Source organism: Canis lupus, chromosome 7 (genome assembly GCF_011100685.1).
Source record: "Canis lupus familiaris isolate Mischka breed German Shepherd chromosome 7, alternate assembly UU_Cfam_GSD_1.0, whole genome shotgun sequence".
In the NCBI taxonomy this organism is placed as follows: Eukaryota; Metazoa; Chordata; class Mammalia; order Carnivora; family Canidae; genus Canis; species Canis lupus.
In genome coordinates this window covers 42,297,941-42,324,929 of record NC_049228.1, presented here as the reverse complement: position 1 = coordinate 42,324,929, position 26,989 = coordinate 42,297,941, and the positions used below count along the sequence as shown (strand labels likewise).

The following is a 26,989-nucleotide window of genomic DNA, read 5'->3' as shown; positions in this document are numbered from 1 at the left end:
TGGCTCTCGATCCGAACGACCTGATAGACTGGATTGTCGCCGCTGCCACACCGTGAGTAAGGGGGGGCCGGGAGGGCTTTAGCCATCTTCTGGTCAGCCCCTTATCCTTCACCTGCCCCAATCCAGTGCCCTTCTTCCGCCACGCCACGGGGCCCCACACTCAGGAACTTCCAACCTCCCAGCCCTCAGGCTCCTTCCTGCTCCCTGCACCATCCCTGGAAGTCCCTCATATAAGCAACACGTGCTCCCTTAGAAAACCACTGTAACTTTATGGCAACTGGAGGTTATCTTTCCTGGGGTTAGCTCCTGAGAAAAATACCCCTTGAAAAGCTCCGTCTCCTGGACAGTGGGGGTCACCACCCCTCTGGGGCTGAACACCTGTGGGTGCCACAGGACAGTCTGTTTGGCTGGGTGGCTGTAGATTAGACCCCAGGGGCTCCAGGATGGACCCCAAGGCCGGAGGATCTAAAATCAGGATTCTGAGTCCAGTGGGCACCTCTTCACACTCTTTCCTGGAGCAGCTGCCTCCGGAATGGCTCAAAATCCTCAGGCACTGTGTCTAATGAAGGAGAAAGGATTAAGGTCAGAAGATAGAACTCTCCAAGAGGGGATACAGAAGGTCAGGGTGATCTCAGACTGGAGCCTCACCATTGCATCGATACTGGAGATTGGACCAAATGATGTTTTCTTGGGAGAAGCAGAATACACCAAGACGCCCTCCTCGCATGGCTGTGTCAATGATCACCCCAGAATCCGCCACTAGCTGAGGACCCTCATAGAGCTTCACCCTGTCCAGGATAGGGGTGTCCATTGGTGCTAGGGTGCCAGCAGGCACTGGGCCATCGAACCCAGGCCCTGCTCATCCCCAACCCCCCTTGAGCTCACCAGGCCAGAGAGAGAACGGAAGGAGGGAGTGGGAGGAAGGAAAGGGGAGGGACGGGGTGCTTTTCTCAGGACTGGGGCCCCTGCCTCTTTGTCCACCCCCTTTGCATCTCAAAGCACCAGCCGCATTCCAAGCGAGGATTGGGTTGCCATGACAATGAGCACAATGGGCTGGGGGGTGAAGTCACCCGCTTCCCAGGCTCTAGTCCACCCTCCCTCATCCTCTGCCCTGGCACCCTGCAGCCCCAGGCACCTTAAAGGGAAACCAACCCAAGTCCCTGGACCCTAGGCTCTTGCGTTTCCCCTCCCTTCCCTGTCACCCCCACCAACTAGGAAATGCACAGTGCTGCACACAGCACAGAACTGAGAAGCCTTAGCTCTGCTACTAAGAACCATGTGGTCTGGGCCTCAGTTTACTCTTCTGCAAATGACCCCTTCAGAGTCAGCTTCTGGGAGGTGCCACAGAAGGCACCGAATGTCACGGGCCTCTTCACAGACTGGCCTGCACTTTAGAGGCTCCCAAGGTATGCCCTCATTTTACAGAGGGGAAATTGGATCATGGACCAGGAAGGACTTGCCCAACATCGCCTATAGGTCCTGGGCAGCACCAGCTCCAAGGCCCAGGCTGCCTGACAGGTAGGAGAGTGGGGCTGAGAGGGCAGAGAGAAGCGGCTTCAGTCCCAGCCCATGGCACCAAGGAATGGAGTAGCAGGGCAGTCACTGGTGAGTCTCAGCTACAGATGAAGAAAGAGTGGGCTGGGGTCCCTCAGGATGGTGCAGCCCCTCCCCTCACCGAATGTAGCCAACTTGGGGCCGGTGCAGCAGCTGCCAGCGATAGGAGGTCTTGTCACGCCAGCCCACATTTCGTGGGTCAGTCCACAGCAGTCGGACCTGATCAGGAGTGTGGCCAGTATGCCACAGGGCATTCCGGAGGTGTTCACCGGGGCCGGACACTGATGTCACTGCCTGGAGGGTATTGGCAAAGACAGCAGCTCAGCCACAGGTTGATAACGGGTTGATAAGTGCAGGTGGAAAAGGAAGTCAAGGAGATCGGAGAACATTCTAGAGTCCTGGGGAGCTAGCTTCCAGGCCATATGTCTAAGAAAGAGGGTTCCCCCTCAGGCAGTGGGGGAAGCCCTAGGGTCAGCCCAAGGAGGCTTTGGGACTGGAGGAAGTGGGCAGACTCAGACCTTGAGCTGCAGCCCGGGCTGAGCGACAGCCCGGAAGGGTGTGGCTTGCCAGTAGGTCTGCTCTGTTTGCTTCCACATGACCACATAGAAGCGGCCGCTATCCTGATAGCTGAAGAGAAAGCCTGCGTAGTCATCATCAGTCACTGTGTTCACATGGAAGGTGCCTTCAAAGTCCACACCATTGAAGGCTGTATACCCTGGGGGTGGGTGGGATCAAGGTCAAGGGCAGCAAAGCCACTACAGGCCTGCTGTGGGCCAGGGGTGGGAAGGAATGCTTGCAGTATGGGTGGCCAGTGTGGCCCCCTCCCTCTGCCCCTGTAGGATTCCTCCATTTGGAAACGATTGACTGGGTGTCCCGCACATACCAACTGCCAGGCCGGGGTCACTGTTCATGGTCTGAACGATTTCCATACCCTGGTGGTGTGTAGTAAAGAAGAAAGCCCTGTTCCGGGTACGCTACCTCATCTAGGCCCCACCTGGTAGTCTGCTCTGTCCAGCACTTGCCCAGCCCACTGCCCTCGTACCTGATTGAGCACGACCCAGTTTGGATCAATCTGAGCATCACCCTCAGGATCCAGGACAACAGTCTGATAGGCTCGAAAATCTGTGAGGGTCACCTCTGCACTTTCAGGGCACACATCCAGGGGATCTACCACCGCATCATTGTCAAAATCATCCTCACACACATCACCAACGCCATTGCCTGGGCAGAGTGAAGCCAGGCATTCAGGAAGGCCTGGTCGTGGCCTCTAGACAACACTACCAACTGTTGGGCCTTGTCTTCCTGACTTCCCCCTGGCAGCACCTACCACCTCCCCCTGGGTAGGACTCCCACCAGTGCCATCCTCTGTGGGACCCCAGCCTTACCATCTGAGTCCTTCTGATTGGGATTGGGTACCAGGCGACAGTTATCAGGACCAGGAGGCACATAGTCTGGGACCCCATCATTGTCATCATCCCCATCACACTCATCTCCAAGTCCATCATTGTCTGAGTCCAGCTGGGAGCTGTTTGGCAGCTGTGGGCAGTTGTCTTTGGTGTCCTGATGTCCATCCCCATCACTGCCCAGAAGAGGCATCAAGTAAAAGCTCTAAAAGTACCAAGTCCATCCCCTCTCTTCTGCTCAGGAGTCTGGGGTGTGCCCTCCATTCAGCCACATTCCCTGCAGTCAGCCAGGTGAGGCGAAGCTCCAACAGCAAAAGTGGGGGGTAGCCTAGGGGAGTGACTTCCCACCCAATAGTAGTGGAGAATCAATTAAGCTGTACAGGAAGTAGAAAACAGACTGGAGGAAAGTAAAGGAGCCCGGATGAGACCAGCTATTTCCTGGCGCCCCCTACCTGTCCTCATTGGTGTCACAGACATCCCCCACCAGGTCACTGTCTGCATCTGTCTGAGAGAGAGGGGCCTGTTCTCACCATCTCTTGATAACTCTGAAGACAATGGCCACACTGCTTCCCATGTGAAGGGCTGGGGCTTTACTTCCTGTCCTCCCCATCCCCTGTACCTGGGTAGGATTGCTCATTTCAGGGCAGCTGTCACAGGCGTCTCCTACCCCATCCTCGTCCCTGTCTGTCTGCAGGGGGTTGGGGACTTTAGGACAATTGTCTAATCCATTGGGGATGCCTACGAGACACGCAGGTTGCACAAGGTTGTCACTACAACATGTCACACTCTTTTGGGGTCAGCGAAAGCCCAGAGCTTGTCTCCCACTCAGAGGACAGCAGGTTAGAGAATCCACCAGGACCCCCTTGCCCACTCCTGCCTCCCCCTGCCTCCTTCTTCACGTCTCCAGGGACTTCTGCCAGCCCACCTACCCCCACCACAGGTCTCACACTGCCCAACTGCCCTTCATTCCCACCAGCATCCGAATCCTCACAGGCCTCCCAGTCCCCCCGGCCCCAGCTGCACCGTCCCCATCCACATCGTTGTCACATGCGTCCCCTTCCCCGTTGCCGTCTGTGTCCTTCTGGTCATTGTTGGGAACGTTGGGGCAGTTGTCACAGGCATCCCCGAATGAATCTGTATCAGAGTTTTGCTGGTCCTTGTTGGGGAACAGCCGGCAGTTGTCCTGGGGCGGGACAAAGAGTCAGGCTTCCCTTGCCCCACTGGCCACCCAGCCCTCACCTTATCCCTGAGCCCTTGTCTGCCATCACTTCTCAGGATGGCCTGCCTGCCCACCCTCCATGTGATCCATCTTGTCCTCCCAAACTGAGTACTGGGGCCCGTCCTGCAGAGCTGCCAGGGACTGAGGGGGTTGTGGCAGGGTTATGGGACAAGGTGTGGAGGGGAGCAGAGGAGCCACCTCGACATTCTTGATCCCATCCCCGTCAGCATCATCGTCACACTGGTCCCCCACGCCATCATTATCAGCATCTTCCTGCCCAGAGTTGGGTGTCAAAAGGCAATTGTCCTAAATGTCAGGGGAGAAGCTCAGATGAGTCGTGGCCTGCCCCAGCCTGGATGCCCACCACAGCCCGCCCGCCTGCCTGCCCCCCCCACCTGCTTGCAGTGCTTATTGTTGTCCATGCATGGCAGGGCCTGGTCCGGGTAGCCATCAATGTCCGTGTCGGTCCCACACACGTTCCCATTCCCGGCCCAGCCCACATTACACTGAGTAAAAAAAGGGGAGCAGTGAGGGCCAGTAGGGCTCTTCACACCCCAGTTCCATTCTCCCCAGCCAGTTCCCGGGGCCCTTTCCCATGTGGGGCCCCATCCCAGGCCCTAAGTAGGTTCATGGCCCTCCCCCTTTCTCCAGATTCTCCTGTTCCTCTCAGGCCCCAGGCCTAGCTCACCGAGCAGGATACTGCCCCATTGCGTTCAAAGAGACAGTGCGCGTGGACATGGCAGGGGCTGTGGGCTGGGCTGTGGCAGGTGCGGGCTGGGAAGCAGCCCTGGCTCTGGTTGCCCAGGAAGCCCAGGCGACAGGGACCACACTTGAAAGAGCCCTAAGGACAGGGAAGCAACGTCTCAGGAAGGAGGGTCAGCCTGCCCAGCACCTTGGACCAACACTGACCCACTTGAGGGGTGTCCACAGGCACACCCAGCTTGATGCCAGCTAAACCCAGCAGTACCTTTGGGCTCTCCTGGCAGCCTGTCCATGTGTATCCCAGCCCTAGTTTTCAGGGGAGGATGCTGAGGCTCTGGAAGGCTGCTAAAGGTCACAGCGGAAATGGACCCAGAATTCCCAACCTGTGTGTGCAACATCTATGTGGACTGCCCAAGAGGAGGAGGTGGCCACGCAACAGGTTTGAAGTGGCCGCACACCCCAGCACCACAGACACATACTCGGGGCACTTGGCTCACCACAGTGTTGGTGCAGATGGAGTTTGGGTCACAGCCACCATTGTTCCCATCGTTGCACTCGTCCACATCATTGCAGACCTGAAGGGGCAGACTCTGGGTAGAACCAGACTGACGGCAGGTCTCCTCCAGCAAAGCCAGTGCACACACCCAATCCCACTCATCACAACGACCCCAGATCCAGCCTAGATACCCTTGGTCCCCATGAGATCAACACCTCATCTTCACACTCTGCCCAAGCTAACCTGTTTGCTGGCACGGGCATAGTCGATGCCCACACCGGACACACGAGTGCCTTTGTAGCCTCGAGGACAGGCTTCACAGTGGAAGCCAGGCATGGTGTTGATGCAGCTGACCCCAGGGAAGCAAGGGTCAGCGTGAGCACACTGGGGGCAGAGGACAAAACAATCAGTAGTCAGGCCCGCCTGTGCTTTTCTCTCCACCCGGCTTCACTGCACTCTGATGCCTGCCCCTGGGCCCCTAAGCTCCCTCCCAGCAAGGTTTAGCTGGCCCCGTGCTCCCCATGTGGTCCTCTGGTCTTCCCCATGGGCTTTGTGTCCCCCCTCCTCACTCCTTTTCCAGCACCCCAATGTCTTAAAGCCCAGGCTCTTCTGCTTCTGACGGACATCCACCCCTCCTCCTTGGGCCAGATCTCTCTGCCCTCCCGGGCCACCATCCCCCACCTCATTGATGTCAGTGCAGTGGGTGCCATTGCCCTGCAGGCCAGGGGGGCAGGGCCCGCAGCGGTAGCCGGGGTACTCATACACTTCCATGCAGTCCACGCCTCGGAAGCAGGGGTTGGGGCTGCAGTGGGAACGCTGCTCATGGAAGCCTGACAGAGGGGTGGGGGGCACCATCAGAGCCACCTCAAGGTGGCCATTCACATCACCAGAAGTGGAGGCTGAAGCCTTGGGGTGGGGAGCACAGGGACGCCATCCAGAGCCTGCCCCACTCCCACTCACCGCACACCTGACACTCCATGATGGTGTTTCGGATCAGAGACATTTCCTTCACCTGGTAGATAGAATGGTGGGGGCTGTAGGCTCTTTGCCTCCACCAGCTCCCCAGGATCAGGGCCACCCTCCACTGGTGCACTCAAACCTGGTCTCGGATATCATCCCGCAGCTCCACCAGGATCTGGTTGAAGAGGGTGAGCTGGGTGACCAGCGCCTTGGTCTGCTCTCCTGTCAGAGCCCCAGGAGCAGAGAAGCTCAGACCTGGGTGACAGCCCTGGACCCCCTCTGGGGCAAGAAATCAATTCCTGCCCCTGCTGCCCACCCCACTTTTAAACCCACCCAGCTCTTGGGCTAAGGATTTTGCTTCAGGCAGCCTTTCCTCCCTCCCACTTCCTCGACCTGCTCACCTAGGATGGACTGGAGCGCATTGGTCACTGTAGAGGAGAAAAGAGCATCAGAAGGCAGACATGGGAAGAGGGGGAGGGAACAGAGGCTGAGAGGTGTCTTGGAACAAGGCAGCACCAGCTCTCCCCCAAGGGTACAGACCCTCCAAGGGGTTGCCTGGGTCACAGCCCAGGTCCTCCTGGCTCCCAGGCCTGGGAGTGGCAGAAGGGATCCCAGGGAGAGGTGACCCAGGGCAGGGCCAGGGCCCCAGTCCACTCCATTTTCAACCCCCTCCCCTGCGCCAAGCTTCTGGGAGAAGTCGGCATTTTATTTAACTAAGAACCTCTGATCATCCTTATCAGAGAGACTAGGTGGATGGACAATGCTCAGAGGAACTGCTGGTAGGTGACAGCCACCGGCAAAGGCCGACCCAAGTTGCCCTCTGGGTCACCACAACCAAGCTAACTCCCTCACCCCCACACAGGTTGCTTCAGGGTCCATTCTTCTCAGATGGGCCTGTTTTCTGAGCCACCCTAGTAGGTGTGCTGACCTGAACAGATGCCTGTTCTGACCCACACCTCCCTGGATGGCTGTGTCACTTGGAGATCATAGAGCCAGAGGTGAAGGAGATTGGGGGCCACAGGGTCAGAAGCCCCAGAAACCAGTGAGCCAAAGGAATGCGTTAAGGGGGATGTCAGGGAGATGAGAATTGACAAAGGTCAGAGGATGTGATCTGGGGTCCAGAAGGTTAGCTAACAGAAGTCTCCATGTTACCTGCACTGTGGATGGACTCGTCCCCCTGGAAGGGACACTCACTCAGGGCTCCCACCCGGGCCATGGACCCGCCCAGAATCATTTTCATAGATTCCACGAAGCCCTGGGGGGAGGACAGCAGCAGGGTAGGGTGGTAGACCCGCCAACACCTCCTTCCCACTGCTGCAAAATGTTTCCATTGAAGCTTGGGGCCCTCTCCCCGCTCACCTGCATCCTCAGATAAGCCTTCTGCCCAGTCCGAATCTCCAGCCCATCCACCTCTGCTGGGGGAATGGGGGCCATTCCAGGGAGGCCAGCATGCTGGTCTCCCAGCTTGCAGTCCACATAGAGCTGCAGGGCAGGGTTGGGTTGGGCCGGGCCTCGGAGACGCAGGAGAGCTGTGTGTGTCCGCCCGTCGGCCAGGCCTGCTTGCTGCAGGTTCACTGCGTGGACTTTGCCATCCTCCCGCTGGTACCGTACCAGCACTGCCCAGAAGGGGAGGTTAGTACAGATACTGTCTCCCAGCTAAGCCTTGGATCACCTCTTCCGGATAGCACACCCATCATCCCCTAGTCAGCTAGGTATCTCTCATCACCTTGTATGTGATAGGTGAGGAACAATAAATGTTCCTCAAATTGGTTCGAAGACTAGAACTTCCTTAGTCTTCAGTGACATCAGATCACTCTGTCCCTTGCTAGAGTGGCAGCTAGTTCTGTACCCACTGGACTGTGCCACAGATCTGAGAGATTATTGGGACACAGCAATGTGCCTCTCCCTCCCCAAGGCAGCCCCAAGTACAACATGCCTTCCCTACGAGTATCAGGCCTTGCTTTATTGCTGTGTACCTGGCCTTCTGAGGCACTTCCTAGGCACCCCATTCCAAGTGCCCCGTGGTGCCCAAGCACAGCCAGATGGGTCCATGCCCCACCCCTCAAGACCCCGAGGAGAATTAAGAGGGATATGGGAATGGAGGATGAGGGAAAGTGCTTGAGGGGATCACTGTGGCAGGAAAGGAGATGCGCACTAGTCACCTTTGTTAATTTTGCCCACAACAGAGGCCTCCAGCCATCTTGTGTTGTCTTGGCGAGAGTAGAGGCCAAAGAGGACACCACCCTGCTTGGGGGGCAGGCGGAAGGTGGACAGGAGGTAGATGTCCCCAGCAGTGAGCAGGGCTGCCCGGATCTTCTCCGCTACAGCTGTCATCTGCCGAGACTCGCCCACAGTCAGCAGGTCAATTACTAGCCAGGTCAGAGAGAGGGGTCAAATGCTAAATAAGGCCTGCCCTTTCTCCTGAACCCTGGGGGGTGGAGCATCCTTCATCATTACCCCCGCCCCCACCACTAGGCAGCGTTAGTCACCTTCCTGAAATTCAACCCTTGCTGGCATCTAACTCAACTCGAGGAGCCTGCCTTCCCTTCCTGGAGGTTGCCTACTGCCACCCTCTGGGAACCCGCAGGCCTGAGGCTCTCCTGGAAATACAGAAACAGCGCCCGGCACACTGGAGATGCCCCCAGCAGGTGGCGCAAGGGAGCTACTGTGCTGATCCCACGCAGAAGTAGCACCTGGTGCCCACAGGGCAGAAATGGAAAAGCACTTTCTAGGCTGCTGGGTTTGGCTCATTCCACACCCAAATGCCCCTCCTCCCATCCCGGGGGCTCAGCACATCCACTTTGGATAAGCAGAGCTGCCCACGGAGGACTCCAACTCTCCTCCTGTCTGCCTCTGTCCCACGGGAATGGAGGACCCAGCTCTTCTGCCTCCTGTGTCCTGGCCAATCTGTGGTTTCCCTTCCAGCCAGTAATGAATCTGTGCCTGTGTCATCTGTTTCAGCTACCTCTCCCACACCCACAGGCCCATCCCACAGCCAGACCTCCGGGAGAGCCCAGACCTCTCGGTCCCCACCCCCACCTTGTCCCAGGGCAGCCAGGAGCCCCCGGGATGAAGAATCCCACCTTTGCACTGACCTCCCAGACCCTGGGGTGCCTGGGGATGCTCAGCCACCAACCCGGCAGAGCAGCCCTTGCACCCAGCTCCTGAGTCCTCTGCGCTGGCCTCGTGCTGACCCTGGCCAGCTCCTAATCACCCACTACCCTCTGGTGTTCACTCCTCCCCCTATGGCCAAAATTTCACCACCTCTTCCCCCTGTTCAATTTCAGGACTCTCTCCTTGCCCACATGTTTCCTGCTCCTAGGCTGAAGGCAAATGGAGCAGAGGCCAAGAGGGGTCTAAGATGATGGACGCTGGCTTACCCTGCAGGTCCTGACTGGCAGATGCGAAAGTGCAGAGGAGGAGAAGAGCCAGGGCCCCCCGAAGTTCCTGCGTCTCCATGCTGCTCAGCTGGCTCACTACCCCTGGCAGGCAGGCGGCTGGGAGGGGAAAAGGCTAGGCGGAGAGAGCAGGAGCGGGGGGCGGAGGGACTGGAAGGGGGAGCCGAAGGGGGGGCCAGCAGGCGGTGGGGGGGGGTGGGGGCGAAACAAAGAGCTGCCAATCAGCCTGGAGGCATCCCCAGCTCTGGGACTCAGGGGCACTGGGGAAGAGTCTGAAGGCCTTCCTGCCTCCTGCCTTTCCCTAACGGTCCTCTCTCCCAGGTGCCTACCTCTCTCTCACCCTCCCGGCATGTCGCTGCTGGGGGCCACTACCGAACGCTACTGTTTTCTGTAAGTTACAGTTGGGGAAGACAAGAACCCCAGGCCGGGGCAGCGTCAGACAGTGGGCCTTATTCCACAGCTGGCAGGAAAGGATGCCAAGGGAGTGGTGGAAACCAGCTTGCTATCGTGCTCAGGGGATGCCCACATGGCTTGAAATTTGCTGCTCTGACGAAGCAAGTACTTTTTATTAAGGTGGGGGTCCTCCGACACATGCCTCTTTCCTAGGGAAACGTGGAGGCCTCCGCTAGGAACCGCAGGGCCAGTTGAACACAGTGGCCAGTGAAGAGGTTGGAAGGAAGGCCTCTGGAACGAGCAAAGGGCCAGCAGGGCCAAGAGGGAACCAGGGCGCAGGCCGGGGGCCGGGGCCGGGGCCGGGCCGGGAACACAGGGGGCACTGGCGGGCAGGCCATGACCCGGATGAAGCGTAGGGGCGCCTCGGTTCCCGTCACCACGGCAACGGCCGCGAGCCCCACCCCCTCCCCCACCCAGGCCCCAGCCCGACCCGGCTCCGGCCGCCGCCGCCCCTGTTTTGTTTCCATGGCGACAGGCGGCGCGGGGCCGGCTCCAAACATAACGCGCTGTGGAAAACATGCGGCTCGGGGGACCCCCCCGCGGCCCCTGCTCCGGGCCGAGCCCCGCGGGGCCTTGGCGCGGCCCAGGCCGCGTGCAGATCTGCGAGAGCCCCCAGAGCCGGCCCGGGCGCACAAGACCCGCCTCGCCGGGACCCGCCGCGCCCTCGGGGCTCCCGGCCTCGCCGCAGTCACGGCGCTCAGCCTCCGCGAGGAGGGCCCGGCCGACAACCCTTCCCCCCTTCGGGAGCCGCCTCTGGTGCCGGCGGCGGCCGCCCTCCCCCGAAGCCCTCGGCTCCGCCCCGTGCAGCCCCGCCCCGCGCAGCCCCGCCCCGCCTCGGGGCTCCCTCCTGCCCCCGCCCCCGGCGACCCTCTGGGCGCGGCGGGGGGGCGGGGCCGCGCGGGGGCGGGCGGAAGCGCCGGGGGAGGTGCTTCCGGGCCAGAGGGCGGGCAAGATGGCGGCGCCCATGGAGCTGTACTGCTGGTCGGGGGGCTGGGGGCTACCGTCAGTGGACCTGGACAGCCTGGCCGTGCTGGTGAGGGGTGGCGCCGTTGTCCTGTGCTGCGCCCTGGAGGACTGGGGAGGGACTCGAACTGACCGGTCGTCCGAATTTTGCCAGGGCGCCTCAGCACGGGCGCACTGGGGGAAACTGAGGCAATCAAAGGCTGTGCCCGGCCGATAGGGGCTCAACGCCCTATGGCTTAACAGCCCGGGTTTTGTGCAGCCAGAGCAAGAGGTCTGGTCGGGGGTTCAGGAAATAGGTCTTAGTCCTTGCTCGTCCATTGTTCATTTACTGGCTGTGTGACCTTGGAGCGATCCCTTGTGGTCTCTGAGCCGTTTCTCCATCGAGAGCTTTACTGAGTCCGGACGATCTCAGGGTTCTCAGGCTTGGCATTCCTGTCTTCTCAGGCTCCCTTTTCTCCTTCTCCCCCCGCCTCACTAAACAGCATTTGCTGAGATTTATTGAACCAAGAAGCTCACCAGCACATTCTGTGGAAAGAGCTTTGGAGTCAGACTAGTTCACTTCATTCGTTTACTCACTCCTTCATTTAATAAGCACTTGTTGGGCCTCTTCCAAATACCACACTTGGGCACGCAAAGATGAATAAGACTTAGCTCCTACCCTGTAGTTATTTGCAGAGAGGCAGACACGTTAGCAAACGCGCCTACTGTGTAATGTGTTCTGATGCTAAGCTTTAAGTAGGAACAGGCCACAGAGACTCCCAAAGAAGGACACAGTCAGTGCTCCTGAGAAAAGGGATGTACGAGAGTTAGGAAGAAGTTGGGAGGCTCTGCGTACATCAGGGAGATGGCAGCAGAGGAGATGGGGGAAGGCTCTTTCTGGCAGACCTGACATTAGAGACAGGTCCATGGTTTCTCTGAGCCTGTGTTGCCCATGGTGAAACAGCTGATGTCCACCTCTTTTGTGAGGCAAGTACTAAGCGTAGCACAGAAGGAATTCAGTGAGTGTTATTTCTCTTGTTGATTCCCCTGTGGGGGCCTGTCTGCCTTCTGCTTCCTTCCCTGCAGACCTATGCCAGGTTTACTGGCGCCCCTCTCAAGGTGCACAAGATTACCAACCCCTGGCAAAGCCCTTCAGGTACCCTATGCTCCCGGGGGGGTGAGGGGAGCTGAGCAGGAGACGGGCAGGAATATGCTGCACGTTCATATGGACAGGCAGCTGAGGGTCTGGTGGGCCTCCTGTCTTCTCAATGTCAGGAACTCTGCCTGCCCTTCGGACCAGTCATGGAGAGGTCATCTCGGTACCACACAAGATCATCACCCACCTTCGAAAAGAGGTAGGTGGCTCAGTGGGTAGGAGGGCTGCCAGTGAGAGGAGTTCAGTCATTTCAGCACAACACACGTTTATTGATAAAGCTGAGCTGGATGCAGGTGACCCAGAACTTCAAGGAGAACCTAGTCCGATGGGAGAGGCACACACAGTGCTGCTGGCCAGGTGTTCAGCTGGGGCACTGGGGAGGCCTCTGGAAGCTCAGTGCCTTTTGCCTGCTGGGCAGGGAGGGGTGAGTGGGCAGATGACATAGGGAAGGGGAAGGAGGGCAGAGGACAACATCAGCTCAAATGAGGCCCCCAGAGGTGGCTCCTGTCCTCTCAGGGACCGAGTTAGGCTGAGTTATGGGGCTCAGGATGGGCAAGACATAGAGCCAGCATGGGGACATTGAGAAAGTTATTACAGGACGAACAGGGGCACCTTGCCTGTATGATCTTGGGCAAGTCCCTTCACCTCTCAGGGATGTAAGTTCCTTGTTTGTAGAGCGAGGGGGCTTAGTTAGGGCTCCTCTTTCACCAGAATACTAGTCAGATAGGGCCTCTTCTTCATTTCTGCTTTCCCAAACGTGAAGGACTCGAGGATTCAGTATAGGCTTGGGAGGCATGGAGGGAAAGGACCCAGGTAGAAGGCAGAGCTCCTGGCAGGGACAGGACCTCTGCCTTGACTCTTTATGTCTGGGCACAGCCTTTCTGGTTTCCAGTTTTCTCCTAACACAGCCACAGTGAGAGAAGATTCCACAGGGAAGAAACAGGCTCAGAGAGATGGTTTTCTTTTTCTTTTTTCTTTTTTTAATATTTATTTATTTGTGAGAGACACACACACAGAGAGAGAGAGAGAGAGGCAGAAACATAGGCAGAGGGAGAAGCAGGCTTCATGCAGGGAGCCCAATGTGGGACTCCATCCCAGATCCCGGGATCACGCCCTGAGCCAGAGGCAGATGCTCAACCATTGAGCTACTCAGGCGTCCCGAGAGATGGTTTTCTAAGGATCATGTTCCAGAGGTTATGTGGGGACAGACCTTCCTCAGGATGTGGAGAAGGTTGCTGGAGACCAGACGCTGGAGCCTACCAAGGCGTGGCAGACTGAGACTTGGGGTACGGTCAGACCGTGTGTGGTGGCGGCACAGAAGAAATAGCCAAGTCCTGGGCTTTGAGAGAACCCGCAGGGGGGCCCGGGCATGGGGATGGCGTCCCCTAGTTCTGAGGGCCACACTGCATCTGAGCTCGACTCTGCCAGCCGTGTGATATACAGACAGGGGAAGTCCCTGTTAGAAAGTGGCTGTCAGCAGGCGTGCTGCCAGCTTTCCGTGGAGGCTCCGGGAGCTGCTCCTGGTTTGTGGCTGGGCCTTCCTCCCTCCCGGCAGTGGGCACCCGACCTTGATGGCCAGCAGGCTCCAAGGCCCAGGCTTTCCGCCAACAGCAACAGGCTGCAGTATGGGCCCAGGCAGGGGGGCCTCAGTGGGAGAAGTGCTTGTTCTGCCTCTGCTATATTCAGAGGCCAAGAGGGTGGTGCTGGACAGGATGCCTCTCTCCTTGGGGAAGTGCCCCCTGGAGCCTCCTCGTGTCCACCTCATAGACGTCTCCTCCACAGAAGTACAATGCAGATTATGATCTGTCGGCCCGGCAAGGGGCAGACACATTGGCCTTCATGTCTCTGCTGGAGGAGAAGCTGCTCCCGGTGCTGGTGAGTGAGTGCGCCTGGACCTCCAGTGGCTGTGGCTGGTGGGGGGCGGTGGGGGAGTCAGCGACACCCACGAAGGCCTCCCTAAGGCAGGTGCACTGGCTCAGACCTGCTTCATCCTTCCTACTGCCCGATCCAGATACATACTTTTTGGGTAGACACCAAGAACTATGTGGAAGTGACCCGGAAGTGGTACGCGGAGGCTATACCCTTTCCCCTGAACTTCTTCCTTCCCGGCCGCATGCAGCGGCAGTTCATGGAGCGGCTGCAGCTGCTGTGCGGGGAGCACAGCCCAGAGAATGAGGAAGAGCTGGAGAAGGAGGTACCTCTGGGGCAGGGGGCTCCGTAGGAGAGGAGCCCCAAAGATGATGGTCAAGAGTGGGGATGCCTGGGATGGGAGGTAGCTCTGTTCCCACAGCCACAAGCCTGCCTCATGTCCTCCCTACAGCTATACCAAGAGGCCCGGGAATGCCTGACCCTGCTCTCTCAGCGCCTGGGCTCTCAGAAGTTCTTCTTTGGAGATGCGTGAGTCTGTCTTCAGGGCAAATATACGTGGTTTGGGAGAAGATACGGGTTCATATGTTGCCACAGGGACTGGGGTGGCTCAGGCGCTGGACGAGAGGTCCTCGGTACAGACCCTGGGCCTGATGACAGTGGGGCTGTGTGTGTGTGGGGTGGGAGGGCCGCCAGGCACAGGAGGGGCTTGCAGGGCGGTGGGGCACTCAATGGGCCCTTTATGCAGCCTCAGGATAGAGTCCCATTCAGGGCCAAGCTGGCGCCACCTGGGGAGCTCTCACCACACCAGGCCCAGAACTGGGTGTCTTCTCCTCCCCCGGGGGCCCTCTGCTGCCAGAGCCCACCTCCTGGGCTTGCTTTTCCTCTAATGCTCTCCTCGCCCCTTCTCTCTCTGCTCCAGCCCTGCCTCCCTGGATGCCTTTGTCTTTGGCTATCTGGCCCTGCTGCTGCAGGCCAAGCTGCCCAGTGGAAAGCTGCAAGCCCACCTGCGGGGGCTGCAGAACCTCTGTGCGTACTGCACACACATCCTCAGCCTCTACTTCCCCTGGGATGGAGGTAAGGGGCAGACAGGTGAAAGGGTAGGCACGAGCCCTGGGGAGGGTGGGCGGGGGTCTAGGATGTAGCCTTCCTGCCCACCTTCCTTCCTTGTTCCTCAGCTGACGTGCCACTCGCACGCCAGACACCAGTGGGCCCAGAGACGGAGGAGGAACCATACCGGCGCCGGAACCAGATCCTGTCTGTGCTGGCAGGACTGGCAGCCATGGTGGGCTACGCCTTGCTCAGTGGCATTGTCTCCATCCAGCGGGCCACACCTGCTCGGGCCCCTAGCACACAGTCCTTGAGCATAGCTGAGGAGGATGAAGACGAATGACTTGTCCTCATGCTCTCAGGACTGAGTTTTCTACTCTCGTACATTCCAGAGGCCCCTGTGTTTCCCTGTTGTTGGTACGGCTGGAAGTGAGCTGCTGCTCCCATAATAAACCTGTCCACGCTGACTGGAATCAAACATTCTCTTCTTTAAGGGGCCACCATGTCTCCTAGGTGGGGTGCAGGGGGTCATCAGGGGACCTGAGCAGGCCTGCTGGCACCCAGCTTCCCTAGCTGCCTGTGCCCTTGTACCATCCCTGCTGCTGCTCAGCCCAGGAGAGGCACCCAGCTCCCCATTGGGGCCTGGTCTTCCTAATCTGCGTTCCTTAGCCACCCCCACCCCTAGCTTGTGTTTGTACAGACGGTGAGCTCACCCTGGGCCTGGGCCCAGTTTCCATGGGAGCGAGCACATAGCACACACTCACACAGCTTGGGGGTAGGGCTACTGGGGCTTCCCTGCCCTCTCCCAAGGAGCCTCTAGCCCTCCGGCCTGCCCCCCCAGCATGAGCTGGGGGAGAGTGAGTCACCCAAACCACTGCTCCCGGGCTTACATCACCTATGTTCACCCCAGCCCTCCTAGGTCCTCTTTAGCCACAGACAGCATGGGAGCCAACTGTCCTTTTAATGCCCCAGCTGAGCCCCAGCCCTGCTTGGGCATCTGCCCCAGTCACTGGCGACGCCACAGATACGTATGAATGGAGTAGGCTGGAGAGAGCGTCTCCACGAAGCCCACGGCAGGGTCCTTGATGGTGAGAGGCACATCCTTCGAGGACCTGGGGAAGGAAAGAAAGAGGCTGAGCGCTTGGGCCACCAAAGCTGCCGTCCCAGCCCCAGCCCAATTCCCAGGCCCTGCCATTCTCACCGGTTTAACACAACCACAACTGCAGAGCCGTCAGGACGTGTCAGTGCCACAGTGTCCAAGCCATTCTTCTTGCTGGCTGCCAGCCCCACTCTCTGGGAGCCCTCTGGGATGAACTTGCTGAAGTGGGAACAAGCATGGTCAGGGACTCCAGCCTCACCCCTCCGGGCTGGAGCCCACTCCCTTGAGAGCAGCCCCTGTCAGCCCCTCACCTGAGAAGTCTCTACCCACTGCCCACCCCAGAGCCCTTCCCATCCCCTGCATCGGGTATTCAGGGCTTGTCGGCTGCCACCTGCTCACTTCCCGCCTGGATGGGGCAGGAGGGACAGCGGTGCCTCTCCCCAGCTCCCACCCTAAATGTCTGCATGGGGCCACATAAGCCCAGTGCAGGAGATCCCAGGCCTGGTGTGGAGTCGGGGCACCTGCCCTCCACTCACCTGAAGTGGCCAAGGTGGTAGAACATGGGCTGTTTATAGAACACATCTTTGGTGATGTCGACGATGATGGGGCTGTCGACAAAGTTGCGCACCCAGTTGGGCCCTCCTTCCAGGTTCAGGGCAAGGTTCCAGTCGGTCCAGCCAACCACATGGTAGAGGAGGTTCTGGGGTGGGAGCAGGGCAGAAAGAAACGCTCCACATGGGGTCCCCGGAGGATATAGTTAAGGGGTGCACAAGCGAAACAAGCTACAATGGTGCCCTGGCCCTGGGAGGGGCACCCTACATCCTCAATACCTAAGGAGAGGGATGGTGAGGACAGAGGCATCAAAAGAGAAGCTGAGGGATCATGGCAAATGTGACTGCCCTAGATGCAGGCATTAAGGGAGGGTAACAGGGTATGCATAACTGTGAGGCGAAGGCACCATAGGGAATCATGACATCCCAGCATGTGCCCTAAAGAGCAAATCAGGGGATCCCTGGGTGGCGCAGCGGTTTGGCGCCTGGCTTTGGCCCAGGGCGCGATCCTGGAGACCCGGGATTGAGTCCCACGTCGGGCTCCCGGTGCATGGAGCCTGCTTCTCCCTCTGCCTGTGTCTCTGCCTCTCTCTCTCTCTCTCTGTGTGTGACTATCATAAATAAAGAAAAAATTAAAAAAAAAAAAAAAAAAAAAAAACCTTTAAAGAGAAAATCAGCTGGACCAGCTGGGGAAGGGGCCTTCTGTTGGTGAGAGAGAGAAAGAGGGTCTGTGGTGGTCTGCTCGGCAGGAGGGGCTGGGGGCTCACCGTGATGATGCTGTGGCTGTACTGCACCCCTCGGTCCCAAGAGCCCAGCCGCACACTCTGCTCCCAGAACTTGGAGCCCACACAGGCCTCTGAGGCAAAGAGCATTGTGTTGGGGAACAGGCGGTGTGTCTCCCCCAGTGTGGCTTTCGCTGGAGCCAGAAAGTCCAGGTACCAATGTACAGCAATGCCATGGACGTACTTGGCTGCCTCTGGGTCTGCCAGTACCTGTACAGGGAAGGTCAGAGATGCCTGGGGAAGGGGCCACCAAAGCTGAGCCTGGCATGGAGGGTTCTGGAAACAGCACTGGGGACCAGAGGAAGGGGCAGAGGGATGCAGGCAACTAGAGGGACCCCTGGGGCCCTGGAGACGCAGAGAAGGTCAGCACCTGTCAGCCCTTATCAGCACCCCAGGGAGCCACCAGGGTGCCTGGCTCCAGCCCAGGAAATTCTAGAAGTCAGGAGTTGGGGCAGGGAAGACACTACAGGAGCCAGCCACCTGGATGCCAGATTCGGGATCACTGGGATAGCCCTGGAGATCCTGGGCCTTACCACCTGGGCCCAGTGGGGCAGCAGCAAGCGCTGGTCATCTAGTATGAGCAGACGGATGTCATGGTGTGTACTGTTGGCCAGGGCAGGACCCAGGTCCCGGGCAATGAAGTCTCGCTGGTGTTCAGGGGTGAAGCCCAAGCACTGGAAGGGGTATCCACTGAAAAGCCCTGCGGAAGGCTCATTCTCTGCCGTCACTGCCCAGAACTGCAACTTGTGCTCTGCATAGGCGTCCAGGAACCTAGCAGGGGAGAGGGTGTGAGTGTGCCTAGCCAAGGAAGGCAAGCGAGACTCGAGAATAGGAAGCCCATCGAGGTGGGGGGAACCGGCAGGCCAAATCCAAAAGACCCAGGAGGTAGAAAGGTGACCTGAGGACTCAGATATGGGGGTGACCCAGGCCCAGGGGTGGGGCGGAGATGAGGGTGTCCAAGAGGGGATCTGGTCCAGACCCCATGGCCTTGCAGTTCCCTTACTTAACAAAGTATCTGGCCCACGTCTGGTGGTAGAGATCCCCAGGCTGACCCTTGAGTGACCCCTTCCCATTCACTGCCCCGTTGGTCTTCAGCCAAGTGGGTGATGTCCAGGGACTGGCGAAGAGTGACACAGGGTGCTGGGCCAGTTCTAGGGCTTGGTGAATCAGGGGTATCTAGAGAATGGAGGTGAGGGCAGAGATACCCAGAACTGTAACATGGACAGACTGGCCCAACCAGTGCATCAGGCCTAACCATCGGCCCCCGCCCTGCCCACCCCCTCCCCTTGAACACAACAGAGAGCAGGGGGCAGGCAGGTTCCAGCTCTCTCTGCAGACTGCTGTAGCCTTAGGCTTCTCTCCCAGCAGCCATCAACTCCCCAAGGGCCAAGTACCCACCTTGAGCTTGATGTCTTCCTCAGGGAGGCTGAAGTTATGCAACTGGAAGTCATCATGGGTGTCATCATAGGTGTAGGTGCGGATGGAGAAGTCACAGCTGGCCATGGGTACCCGGATGATGTTGTATTCGATTCCTGTAGAAAAGGCAGGCCAAGCTATGAGGGTCTGGGTCACTGGAAGCACGTGAGACCTAGCCTGCCACTTACCAGTCCTAAATTATGACTGAGGTAGGGCAAAGGGAGCCTGGGCTCCCGAGCTGAGCCTGTAGGGCCAGGCCTTCTGAGCCTCAGCAACTCTAAGCACTCAGTGAGAGTCAGGCAGGACAATCTTACTTCACTGGGCATTAAGAGAGGACCCAAATGTTGGGGATGGGTGGAAGTCACGGTCAATGGAAAGGTCAAAGTGTCAATCGCACTATGTCATCATGTTCCCCTTCTCCTCACCTTCTGCAGAGAAATAGGATTTGAGTAGCAAATTCCGGGCAGGGGGTGACAAGGCGAGGATGTTGAGGGCAGCTGCATCTGTCATGGCCCCTCCAAATCCCTTGACCTTCTGGAACTTCTGATCTGGCTGCAGGGTCAGTAGTAGCCCTGAGAACACGCAAGGCGGTGGAAGGGTCTCAGTGCCCCAGGGAGGAAAGTGTGGTGGTCACCGGTGTGATTCTGCTCCAGGGAGATCCCAACCTGCATTTGGGGGTGAGGGGTGGAGTCACCTGTGCCCGTGTGGTTGGCCCGGATGGTCCCCAGACTCAGCTCCATTCGGCGCCCGCTGCGTGTGCTCTCATACCGGCTGAAGGTGCCAGGGGCAGGCAGGGCCAGGGGGTCAAGAGAGTCACAGTATGTGGCATTGCAGACACAGACTACTGAGCTGTAGCCAAAGCTTTTAGGGATGCAGGGGCGGGCACCTGGGAAGGAAGGAGCACAAGTCGAGGCTATAGAATGAAGATCGAGAAGGGACATGCTGGTTGGGATCCTGATCTCAAAAACCCTCTCGCTGTGCCCCCACCCCAAGGTGGGTCCCCATCACTCAAAAGGGTTTATGGAACACCTACTGGAGCTCCAGTATACCGGAAGATGACCAAGGACCCTCAGGCAGAAGAAGCCCGGGGCTCTACATGACTCACTCACCTGATACACATGATACTGCCTGAAGTAGAAGCAATCCCATGAGGCTGGCAGCCATGATGCTTACCCTGCCCAGGGGCTGGAGACGGTCCTGAGAACAGAATGACGAGTGGCTGGAAGGCAGGCCCCTCTCTGTCCCCCAGCGGCTCCCCTTTGGGCCGCGTGCCCACAGCCCAGTCTCCCACCTTCCTTTAACTGGGACAGCACAAGGCCCACAGACACTGGGTGCTGCCCACCCCAACCAGGCTCTTCTCCCCTCTTCCCACCTACCCCTCCATCAAAGGGCCACGATCGCCTGGGTTGGAAGAGACTGTCACTCATTGAATTCCAGAGTCTGGAAGGCCAGGATTCCAGAAGCAGCGTGACAAGACCAATTGGGAGCACTTACCTCTCTGGGAGGACTGGAAAGCTCCATCACCAGGTGAGGGGACAGCAGCGTTCCCAAGCCTCGGAAGGATAGAGGATCCACTAAATAAAAACAGGGATGCAGGTGCCAGCGGTAACTATAGACACCGGATTAACCCTGCAGGTTTAATTCCGGCAGAAAGGAGTGAATGGGTCATGTGATAACTCTGGGCGAGTCACATGATACAGGAAGTGAAGCAACTGCAACCATACTTGTAGAGGGCGGCTTGCTTCCTGCTGGCTGTTGACTACCGGTCTTATGAACTTCTGGAACGCACATTTGGATGACAACCTCAGGAAGAATCTAAATCAAAGATCCGAGTGCAAAGTGAAGTAGAGGCTCCCAAGTCCCTGATGCTGGGAGCCACAGCAGGCACTCTGCTTTCTTGAGAAAAAAATTTTAAGTAATACCTAATAAAGATGGGATGCCTGGCTGGCTCAGTTGATAGAGCACGACTCTTAGTCTCAGGGTCATGAGTTCAAGCCCCATGTTGGGCACAGAGCTTACTTAAAAAATAAATTAAGGGGTTCCTGGGTGCATCAAGTCAGGGAAGTGTCTGCCTTGGGCTCAGGTCGTGATCTCAGGGTCCTGGGATCAAGTCCCACATGGGGCACCCTGCTCAGTGGGGAGTCTGTTTCTCCTTCTTCCCCTCCTCCCTGCTTGTGCTCCCTTTCTCTTTCTCTCAAATAAATTAATAAAATCTTTTTAAAAAATAAAAATAGGGATCCTTGGGTGGCTCAGCGGTTTGGCGCCTGCCTTCGGTCCAGGGCGTGATCCTGGAGTCCCGGGATTGAGTCCCACATTGGGGTCCCTGTGTGGAGCCTGCTTCTCCCTCCGCCTGTGTCTCTGCCTCTCTCTCTTTCTCTGTGTCTCTCATGAATAAATAAAATCTTTTTTAAAAAAAATTAAAAAAATAGGGATCCCTGGGTGGCGCAGCGGTTTGGCGCCTGCCTTTGGCCCAGGGCACCATCCTGGAGACCCGGGATCGAATCCCAGGTCGGGCTCCCGGTGCATTGAGCCTGCTTCTCCCTCTGCCTGTGTCTCTGCCTCTCTCTCTCTCTGTGTGTGTGATTATCATAAATAAAAAATAAATAAATAAATAAAGAATAAAATAAAAAAAATAAATTTAAACATTAAAGAGAAAAATAAGGCAATACTAGGTGGGTGGGGGGATGGGGTAACTGGAGGATGGACATAAAGGAGGGCTTCTGAGGTGATGAGCACTGGGTGTTATATGCAACTGAAAAATTATTGAATACTACATCTGAAACTAAGTATGAACTATATGTTGGCTAATTAAATTTATTTTTTTTTTTTGGCTAATTAAATTTAAATAAAAAATAAAGTAATACTAAGAAAGGTGATACTAAGAAAACATGTTCACCCCCAGTATACTGGGAGATGATTAATGACGTGGGAAACAAAGGCAGAAGAAAATATTAAATTTCCTTTCTACCTGCAGCCCATTGACAGGTCCTTGAAACAGGCAGAGTGACATTCCTCTAGGGACTCAGCTGCCTAGATGTTAATATTTTGCTGAGGGACACCTGGATGGCTCAGCAGTTGCAGGCTTCCTGCACGGAGCCTACTTCTCCCTCTGCCTGTGTCTCTGCCTCTCTCTCTCTCTCTTTGTCTCTAATGAATAAATAAATAAAATCATTAAAAAATATTTTGCTGAGGACAACAGGCAGTCTCAACTCAAGTCTACCTTAACATATAAAAATTCCTTTGGAGGGACGCCTGGGTGGCTCAGCGGTTTAGCATCTGTCTTTGGCCCAGGGCGTGATCCTGGAGTCCCAGGATCGAGTCCCATATCAGGCTCCCTGCATGGAGCCGCTTCTCCTTCTACCTATGTCTCTGCTTCTCTCTGTGTGTCTCTCATGAATAAATAAAATCTTTAAAAAAGAATTCCTTTGGAAACCTGCTTTATCTCTACCCACCCCCGAGATACATGTTGGTGACCATTACCCAAGCATATGACCCACCAATGAACGTCCAAAGGGTTTCATGACTCAGGCTTTATTAGACAGTAATAAATGACCTTTCCCAACAACAGCTAGCCCCTTCAAGATCCTGGAAACCTCGCTTCAAAATCCCTTAGAGACATACACTATACCTACCCTCTGCCAACTTGAAAGTTTACAATGGAAAAAAAAAAAGAAAGAAAAAAAAGAAAGTTTACAATGGGCCACTCTTCAGGACCCCAGGGTGGCTCTTCCTGCCCATGGGTCCCATCTCTGGGTTTTTTGTTGTTGTTGTTGTTTAAAGATTTTATTTATTTATTCATGAGAGACGCAGAGAGACAGAGGCAGAGATATAGGCAGATGGAGAAGCAGGCTCCATGCAGGGAGCCCGATATGGGACTCGATTCCAGCATCCTGGGATCACACCCCGGGCCAAAGGCAGATGCTCAACCACTGAGCCACCCAGGTGTCCCATCTGGGAGTTTAATAAGACCATCTTTTCACACCAAACACATTTCAAAAATTCTTTCTTGGCCATCGGCTTCAAACCTTAACACTTATGGTACATCAGTTAAGGTATAGTTTGCCCTACAGAGGGTTGAGAGGCAGGGGAGTCAGGCAGGTACACGAGTAGTCATAGATAAAGACAAGCCAGGGGCACCTGGGTGGCTCAGTCAGTGAAGCATCTGCCTTTGGCTCAGGTCATGATCTCAGGGACCTGGGATCAAGCCCATGTTGGGCTCCCTGCTCAGCGCAGTCTGCTTGTCCTTCTCCCTCTGCTCCTCCCCCTGCTCATGCTCTCTGTCTCTCAAATAAATAAATAAATAAAATCTAAAAAAATTCCAAACAGATAAAGACAAGTTACCAGGTGTTCATGGAGTGACCCTTCATGCTGGGAGTGACCCAGGAAGGCTTCACAGAGAAGAAGGGGTGGAAGAGCAGGGAGTACAGGCTCTGGGCATAGGGCCAGCATCACTGGAGGGAGGGAGTCACCAACATCGCGGGACAACATGTTTTGTCATCAGATGAGGACTGTCACAACTGGTTTTCATTTCTCACAGAACAGGGAGGTTGTATGAGGCAGTTCAGAAGCTGGAAAGTATACACGGCTGTATCTTCAGTGGTTGTGAGATGGAGGCTGTCCACAATGCCATGTGGACCACAGCACCTGTGGCTTAGTGGGAGTGACACACACAGCTGTGACCAACCAGCTCTAGCTCTTGGAGCCGATTTGCTCACCTATAGAATGGAGGCAATACCACCACCTCTCAGGGTAGCTCCTGGAGTCGGTAGCCCTAGTGGGTGCCCAGGAACTGCTTCTTTGTTGTGCCTTTTTGGCTTTTTTTTTTAAGATTTTATTTATTTATGTATTCATGAGAGAGAGAGGAGAGAGACAGAGAGAGAGAGAGAGAGAGGCAGAGACACAGGAAGAGGGAGAAGCAGGCTCCATGCAGGGAGCCCAATGCAGGACTCAATCCCCGTTCTCCAGGATCAGGCCCTGGGCCGAAGACGGCGCTAAACCGCTGAGCCACCCGGGTTGCCCACTTTTTGGCTTTTTTAATTATTTCAGTGAAAACTTCCAGACACACTCTGGGCAAAATTGATTCTCTCTTCTAGGTTCCTATAGCACTGATGCCGATTATCAGCGAGGCTAGCCAGGCTTGGATCCTGGCTCTACAGCTTACTAGCTGACTGACCTTCAGGCAATTTCTTAACCATACTGAGCCATATCCAGTGCACTCCAAATGAGCTGACACCTGCGATGTCCTCAAGTGTGGGAGACTCGGCTGCATCATTTGTGGTAGTTGGGAGCTGCATTCTCTCTTCCCTCTGACTGTAAAGTGGCTCGATATGGAGTCACGATCTTATTGCAGCACAGAGCTTGCAGTCCTGAGTCTCCATGCAAGTTCAGTCTTCTTTGGGAACAGTTTCGCCCCCAGAAGAAGCAGTGAGTCTTTGTGTGTGACTAACCCGGTTCATAGCCCTTCTCTGTCCTACCTTCCTGGCCGAGAGGAGAGTGACCCAGTTCCCACTCTCAGGGCAGAAAGGGCATTTGATATGGCCCAAAGGAGGATGAGTAGAGCCTGTGAGGGTTTCTGAAGTCTGTTTCGAAGCAGCAGGGGCAGGTGCCCAGGAGGGTACTTGACTGTGACAGTGTCTGGAAATCTGTGCCCCTTCCCCCAAGGAATCCTGCTCAGCCATTTGAGGGTAGTGGCAACTCGATCTCACATATTTGTTGAGAGCTTTAAGTATGATATTGTGTGTGTCTAGTACGCTGCCTGGCACCAAATATTGGAATAGATGAGGTCTGTGTTTCATTTTGTGAAGGCACGTCTTACTCCACGCAGATGGTCAAGCCCAGAGTGGGCAGGTGCCAAAGCGTTGAACTGAAGTGAATCATCACCACGCCAGCACTTGCCCCATCCTGACTTCCTGTTTCCCCAGAAAGCACTGCTCCTGCAAGGGCCTTGCTCTCTGGAGGTGAGCAGTTGACACCCAACACCTTACTGCCGTCCAATTCATTCATTCCACAGCATATATTAAGCACATACTACATCCGGCCCTGCCCGATCGCTCCTAGGCTGTAAAGCCCCCATCCCCGCCCTGTTTCACTCTGCAGGCACAGAGTTTGTCTCTTGTTTCTTCTCCTTACCCTTCAGTTTGTAAAAATTCTCCAGCACCAGGGCACCTGGTGGGCTCTGTCAGTGCAACATGTGAGTTTTGATCTTGGGGTTGTGGGTTCAAGTGCCACACTAGGTGTCGGGATTGCTTTAAAAATAGCCTTAAAAATTACATTTTGGGGTGTCTGGGTGGCTCAGTCAGTGAAGCATCTGCCTTCAGCTCAGGTCATGATTCCGGGGTCCTGGTATCAAGCCCCGCATCGAGGCTCCTCTCCTTCTGTCCCTCCCTCTGCTCACTCATGCTCCCTGTCTCTGTCTCAAATGAATAAATAAAATCTTTAAAAAGAAGAAACCAGATTCATATTCAGAATCCCATGACACACACCACATATTTCAGGAAAACCTCTGGTGTCCCAGACACTATGCTAGACACTGGCTATTTTGAAAACCTGCAAAAAAAAAAAAATAGAAAACCTGCAGTGTTCATATTGTTTTAAATCATTCCTTGTCTTCATGGAGTGTTCTACTCGACCAAGCTGAAGCCTGCTTTGGCTTCTAAAGGACGTGCTGACTGCATGGCAGCATTTCTGGATCCTTTTCTCCAAAGGTATCAGTCAGGGGATGCAGCTCAGTAGTGAGCTGGCCTGGAGAATTTCCTGGGCAGCTCTTGCTCTGTGGGCAAGCTTCACACTCTCCAGCCTGGGAGGTCTCAGCCCAAAAGCTCTCAAGCACCTCCTCTCCCTAGCAAGTATTTCCTAGCATACTCTCTCCTCCGCTGAAATGAATGTAAAGAGGATTTACTTATACACCTAATTTAAAAGAATAAACAGTTACCTTAATTGGAATATAAAGAAAGAGTAATGGGACAAATTTTATTAAAAAATATGTTTTCAGTAAGTAAATGCTTAGGTCCCATCATCTAAAAGACATAATGTAGTCAGATCTTGTGCTAACCTAAAGGGAATAAATGGGATTTAATAGAAGCAAAAACGGGCCACGAATTAATAATTTATATGCAATATATGTCATTTTCACAATATGTGATTATCACTGTGCTACAAATACATAAAATATATGACAAATCAAAATATTTAAGGGGGCGCCTGGCTGGCTCAGTTTGTGGAGCATGTGACGTAAGTTCGATCCCCACGTTGGGTACAGAGATTACTTAAAAATAGAATCTTAAAAAAAAAAGGAGAAACTTTTATAGTATGCAAATTACACCTCAATGAAGTTAGCATAAAGTGTATTGCGTATTTGTGGTTGGTTGGTTGCTTTTGCAAGGATCTGCACTAGTACACGGAAACTCTTTTCAATAACATATTTTACACAGCTGGAGGCGTGTAAAATACTGAGAAGACATTATGATAAATACTGAGAAGACAGATACGATAATTTCAGGATGAAGGACTGTCTTTACGCTTTCTTCTTCATGATGATCTGCTAAATTATTGGGCTTTCCCCTCTCCTCCCAAAAAGCTTCATGTAAAACTTCCCTTTATGGGATGCCTGGGTGGCTCAAATGGTTGAGCGTCTGCCTTTGGCTCAGGGTGTGTTCCCAGGGTCCTGGGATTGAGTCCCACAGCGGGTTCCTGCATGGATCCTGCTTCTCCTTCTGCCTTCTGTGTCTCTGCCTCTCTCTCTCTGCGTGTGTGTGTGTGTGTGTGTGTGTGTGTGTCTCATGAATAAATAGATATAAATCTTAAAAAAAAATCTTCCCTTTATTATTATATGATAAAGTCCTACTCAAATTTAAAGGCTTAAATTCGATTTTTACTTTGACCATGTTGTTGAGCAGAACACTCCAAAGTCAAGTAGAATGAGAGATGGTTTTTCCTCGTGTGG

General features: G+C 55.6%; 3 protein-coding genes across 7 annotated transcripts; 1 reads left to right on the top strand and 2 right to left on the bottom strand.

The window, feature by feature from the left end:
• Positions 1-245: 245 nt before the first annotated feature.
• On the bottom strand, positions 246-9,882 carry THBS3 (thrombospondin 3). 4 transcript variants are annotated; one of them, XM_038543125.1, is made up of 23 exons: positions 9,715-9,882; positions 8,497-8,703; positions 7,694-7,950; positions 7,487-7,589; positions 6,736-6,762; positions 6,474-6,556; positions 6,335-6,386; positions 6,056-6,204; positions 5,618-5,758; positions 5,376-5,453; positions 4,865-5,017; positions 4,572-4,682; positions 4,375-4,482; positions 3,981-4,140; positions 3,577-3,695; positions 3,410-3,462; positions 2,940-3,133; positions 2,597-2,775; positions 2,438-2,486; positions 2,073-2,269; positions 1,676-1,848; positions 649-788; positions 246-559 (listed from the first exon to the last, which is right to left on the bottom strand). In XM_038543125.1, the coding sequence occupies exons 1-23, from the start codon at positions 9,791-9,793 to the stop codon at positions 501-503; spliced, it is 2,871 nt and encodes a 956-aa protein (XP_038399053.1). In that variant the 5' UTR covers positions 9,794-9,882; the 3' UTR covers positions 246-500. The 4 variants fall into 4 exon arrangements, with proteins under 4 accessions (XP_038399053.1, XP_038399054.1, XP_038399056.1 ...); XM_038543126.1 differs by lacking the exon at positions 9,715-9,882 and adding an exon at positions 8,824-8,934; XM_038543128.1 differs by lacking the exon at positions 3,577-3,695 and having other exon boundaries at positions 3,410-3,458.
• Positions 9,883-10,687: 805 nt separating this feature from the next.
• On the top strand, positions 10,688-15,672 carry MTX1 (metaxin 1). 2 transcript variants are annotated; one of them, XM_038543132.1, is made up of 8 exons: positions 10,688-11,218; positions 12,214-12,283; positions 12,403-12,482; positions 14,066-14,158; positions 14,295-14,477; positions 14,604-14,680; positions 15,072-15,226; positions 15,328-15,672. In XM_038543132.1, the coding sequence occupies exons 1-8, from the start codon at positions 10,703-10,705 to the stop codon at positions 15,540-15,542; spliced, it is 1,389 nt and encodes a 462-aa protein (XP_038399060.1). In that variant the 5' UTR covers positions 10,688-10,702; the 3' UTR covers positions 15,543-15,672. The 2 variants fall into 2 exon arrangements, with proteins under 2 accessions (XP_038399060.1, XP_038399059.1); XM_038543131.1 differs by having other exon boundaries at positions 14,051-14,158.
• Positions 15,673-16,141: 469 nt separating this feature from the next.
• On the bottom strand, positions 16,142-20,726 carry GBA (glucosylceramidase beta). The gene is made up of 11 exons (XM_038543130.1): positions 20,542-20,726; positions 20,157-20,244; positions 19,742-19,933; positions 19,473-19,619; positions 19,030-19,163; positions 18,635-18,807; positions 18,165-18,402; positions 17,617-17,841; positions 16,835-16,998; positions 16,401-16,517; positions 16,142-16,311 (listed from the first exon to the last, which is right to left on the bottom strand). The coding sequence occupies exons 1-11, from the start codon at positions 20,566-20,568 to the stop codon at positions 16,206-16,208; spliced, it is 1,611 nt and encodes a 536-aa protein (XP_038399058.1). The 5' UTR covers positions 20,569-20,726; the 3' UTR covers positions 16,142-16,205.
• Between the last annotated feature and the right edge of the window lie 6,263 nt (positions 20,727-26,989).